The sequence below is a fragment of the Anneissia japonica genome, unplaced genomic scaffold (genome assembly GCF_011630105.1).
Source record: "Anneissia japonica isolate Jap-2015-1 unplaced genomic scaffold, ASM1163010v1 scaffold284800_len683186_cov164, whole genome shotgun sequence".
Classification (NCBI taxonomy): Eukaryota; Metazoa; Echinodermata; class Crinoidea; order Comatulida; family Comatulidae; genus Anneissia; species Anneissia japonica.
Window position 1 is genome coordinate 409,738 of NW_022711393.1, and position 4,140 is coordinate 413,877.

At 35.3% G+C, this 4,140-nt stretch overlaps 1 protein-coding gene across 1 annotated transcript; it reads left to right on the forward strand.

The window, feature by feature from the left end:
- Positions 1-672: 672 nt before the first annotated feature.
- Positions 673-3,294, forward strand: LOC117107483 (chromobox protein homolog 2-like). Its single transcript, XM_033249182.1, has 5 exons — positions 673-892; positions 992-1,035; positions 1,173-1,238; positions 1,368-1,434; positions 1,625-3,294. The coding sequence occupies exons 1-5, from the start codon at positions 833-835 to the stop codon at positions 2,318-2,320; spliced, it is 933 nt and encodes a 310-aa protein (XP_033105073.1). The 5' UTR covers positions 673-832; the 3' UTR covers positions 2,321-3,294.
- Positions 3,295-4,140: the final 846 nt, after the last annotated feature.

Consider the following 4,140-nt stretch of genomic DNA (forward strand, 5'->3'; position numbering starts at 1 on the left):
GAAACCGTACTTTACTAGAGAAAACCAACAATTCGACCTATCCTTATAGGTCTTTATCGTTTTTTTTGTTATTGTCGTACTGAAACACGTGGAACCTCAATGTTTATATACAATACATGTTTTATATAATACATGTTGGCCTATTTATATGTGTGTATGTGTATGTGTATGCATATAGCCCTATCGACGCATGCATTAGGTTGTTCCTATTGTATACGAATTAGTCCATGCGAGAAGAAAAGATTAGATTTTAAAAAAGAAAATACCATATACATTGTTTCTTTCGTTCATTGGAAGTCTGTTTAGTGTCATTTGATTGAACAAATGCATAAATAATATCTTTTACCGCCATCTTTAACTACAAAACGATTTTTTTTTTAGGGAGCAGGTTTACTCTATCTACCATTAATATTCTTGTTAATTCATTTAACCGATGTTTAGTACCGTATGCCTTGTTAATTTCTGTTGTGTTCTTAGTTGTGTTTTGGTTATGATAGTAGGGACTCGCCAGTTGTTGTCTGAGATGATTTGAAATTTATTAAATATAGAAACTGTTTGTATTTGGATCTGTGTATTTTATATTCTGTAAAAGCTCTTTCGAAACCAGTGATGTGTATCGCACTGCTTCGTACACGCTACTTCTCAAATTATCCAACTCGACCGAGTTGTGACGTCACGGGTGATTATTACGGGATGTTACAAAGGCCGTGTGCATGTTTGGCATCCTGTGCGCTATCAATAGCCGTTTCAATAATCAGCTATTGAATTCAACCTCGCCTGAGCTGTCGCCGTTTGTCAGGCCGTTTAGGCTGCCTGTACGTTGCTTATAATAATGGAAGAACCGGACCAAGTCTTCGCCGCCGAAGCTATCTTACAAAAACGATTTAGAAAGGCTAGTACACGGTTTCTTATGGTCTACATGACTAACGAGATATATTCAGTGATTGTATAAGATTCTAACTGTAATATTTTTTTGTTCTGTCTCTCGCAGGGAAAAGCTGAATTTTTAGTGAAATGGAAGGGTTGGTCAAATAAGTAAGTATCGTTTTATTGATAAGTTCTCGTCTGCTTCCGTGATTGTGACTATGTTTGTTTGATTATTTAAGCTTATATTCGAAACTGTCGTCTTTAAATATCAACAATAACTGTTACAGAAATTTATTTGCTTTCAGACACAATACTTGGGAACCTGAAAGTAATATTCTAGATGATCGTTTGCTGCGATTTTTTGAAGAACGGTAAGTCGGTCCTCGATTGGTAGATTTTCAATATGGCGATCGGTAGAACAACACTTGAAATGTGTATTGTTGATTATAATTCGCCGTGTGTATCTCGAGTAACACTTTATAATTTCGTTTCGTTAATAGACAGAGAGATCGGGGATTTAGTACTGAACCTCGTAGGGGTAGAAGGCCAAAGCGTAGGGGTAGGCAGGTAGGTGTTTTAAATCGTTTTTTATGGTGTATTTTTTCAATTGTCGGTGCTATCTAAGCGACGATTTTTACCGAAGGCCATGCGCCATTTCAAAGATGTTTTATTTATATTTTCGAAACCGCTTGAAATATTGGTGTTTTCATTTTATTTTCGTGAAATATAAATATATGGAATTGTATTTTTATGGTAGTTTGCAGGGATCAAGCGTGCGTTTTCGTATACGGAACTTGAATTATCGACACAAGCAAAAGCCCGCCTTCGTCCGAGAAAAGAAGATGACACTTTAAATGAAAATTCTGACGATAGCAACAGTGTTTTTGACATAAAGGGTTTAGATGAAAATTCTAACACATCAGCAGTAAATTTCGTTGGGGTAACTCCTCAAGCGGACGAAGAGGATGAGGAGGAGAAACGAAAAATTGCCGAGGATGAAGAACAATTACAACTTTTGCAGAGTGCCAGCACATGCGCAAAAAGGTCACGGAGCCAGTCCTTTCCTCATGATACCGCACTGAAGGTGTTCAAAAGGCGGGGAAGACCCCCCAAAAATGCATCGCTCAGGGGCCGACCAAGGTTAACGTCTAACGTTGTATTAATACCAAAATCAATTGAATCTACTACCGCAATACCGGTCTCACTTCCAACTCCCCCTCCCGTACCTCCACCAGCCCCTAAGGACATTATCCCGATCGTCGAACCACCCCCGAAAGTGAGTAACATGCCACCGCTTTGGCGGCCTACGGCGAATATTAAAGTAGATAATGTTGTAGTGACGGAGGTTACTGAACACGACTTAACGATTACGGTACGGGAGTGTCCAACAAGTGAGGGTTTCTTCGGCAATAGACCCATTTGTACTGGAATTGAAAAATATACAATTCGATGATAGATTACCGAATCACTCTCAAGAATTTAATTATCTACTAGTAATATTTCTTTCGAATATTGTTAAATATTCTTGTTACATATTTTATTAGATGCCACACAGACACACTGCCGTACTTCTGCTGTGCCTATTTGGATTAATTCTGTTACGTAATAATATTATCTTAGGGCTATCATCGATAATGAATACCGGGTTGTATTTTTAACAAAGCTTTAAATTGTTAGTTTACTGGTCGTCTCGTGATCACCAAACTTATGATATTTGTGTTCTTTTTGTTTTCTTTTTTACTGACATAAATTATTGTTACTCTCTGGTGGGATAAAGCCACACAATTAATTATTGAGTAAAATGGATTGAACATTTCTACTCGAATGTAGCCTAGATTAGACCTAGTCTATAGGATATTGTATAAATGTAAATAAAATTGCATATAAAAATTGAATATAAATTTCAATGATCAATAGGTATAATTTTGTGAATCCTATTTTTATTTTAGGAGTATATTCGAAAGTGATGAGGTATCATTTTGCTTGGGTTTTGTATTTGTGCTATATTTTTTGAAAAAGTGTGAGTAAACGAAACATATAATGCACAATCACAATAATTAAGCTTTAATGAAATCATTAGATATTAGAATGTAAATAGATAAAACATTCGAATTTATTTCGCAATATTTTTTCGCAGTCGAATACTGAATTTTCTTATGATGGGTATTTTATTTTTTGATTATAAACAAGTTCTTGGCCTGCTTTTTATATGCGCGCGTCTGTTTTAAGTTTTCAATCGTTTCATAATAAGTCGATAAAATGTATAGGCCTAAGCGCTTTTTACTTTAATGGGTTAGGGATGGGGACGTTTGTAAGGTATTAAGTTGATATGTGTTATGGGCTACAAGAGCATTCAGTCGTATCGATACACATGTTGATTCCTATGCAGAAATATATAATAAATGATGATGTCATCGGCAATGACAACTTTGTTTTTTAATTTTTGTATAACAAATATTTTTATTTCAAATCATCCAACAACGACAAGTGCTTACCGGTACAAAAGAAAACATATTTTACAGAAATATATCAATTACAATGTACAACACAACCATCTTAATAATTCAGAATTTCTTTGTGTGGCTACCAATAATTTCAGATGATTTTAATCAACACCTACCTCAGGCCCACCACGGGAGTATGTTCCCCACATGACGTGGATGCATGGCGCTGATAAACTAATATATTTCCGAATTACTAGGCTGTAATTTCTCATTCAAAAAACATGCACGTTGGTACAATTTTTATTGTCGGGTGAGCTAAAGCTTGTTTAGCCCCACTGTAAATCCGCCCCTGAAAAAAAGTTAATGTAAACGTACAATATCTATCACTAAAGAGATTAGAACAGCTCACAGAATTGTTCAATCTATAAAAAAAACAACAATTTGTTCTGTATGTCAACCGTTTTCGATAGAACGAAAAATAGTTCCGAATTTATCTCTAAAGAACAGAAAATCGAACAAGATTTTAAATTTGACCAAACAAAAAAAAAAAAAAGAAGAAAAATCGAATTTATCTATTTAGGCCTATATAGAAAGATCAAATAAATTACGTATTTTATAAAGTAAAAATCTTTCAGGATTTTGGCCAAACTAAAATTTTACGGAGACCATGCCAGGCACTTATTCGGGTATAGCCTACTGCGTTTGAGTGTCAGATATCGCATGAGGGTACATGAAATAACAATTACTGTACAGTTATGTGGGCAGGCTTCATATATAGCCTATATGTTAAGGGTAAGGTAGAAAATACTGTTTGATTGTCGACATGAAA

Coding starts and splice junctions, on each gene's coding strand:
- LOC117107483 (XM_033249182.1), top strand. CDS start 833: ATGGAAGAACCGGACCAAGTCTTCGCCGCCGAAGCTATCTTACAAAAA. Junction 1,036..1,172: donor TGGAAGGGTTGGTCAAATAA/GTAAGTATCGTT, acceptor ATTTGCTTTCAG/ACACAATACTTGGGAACCTG. Junction 1,435..1,624: donor CAAAGCGTAGGGGTAGGCAG/GTAGGTGTTTTA, acceptor TTTTTATGGTAG/TTTGCAGGGATCAAGCGTGC.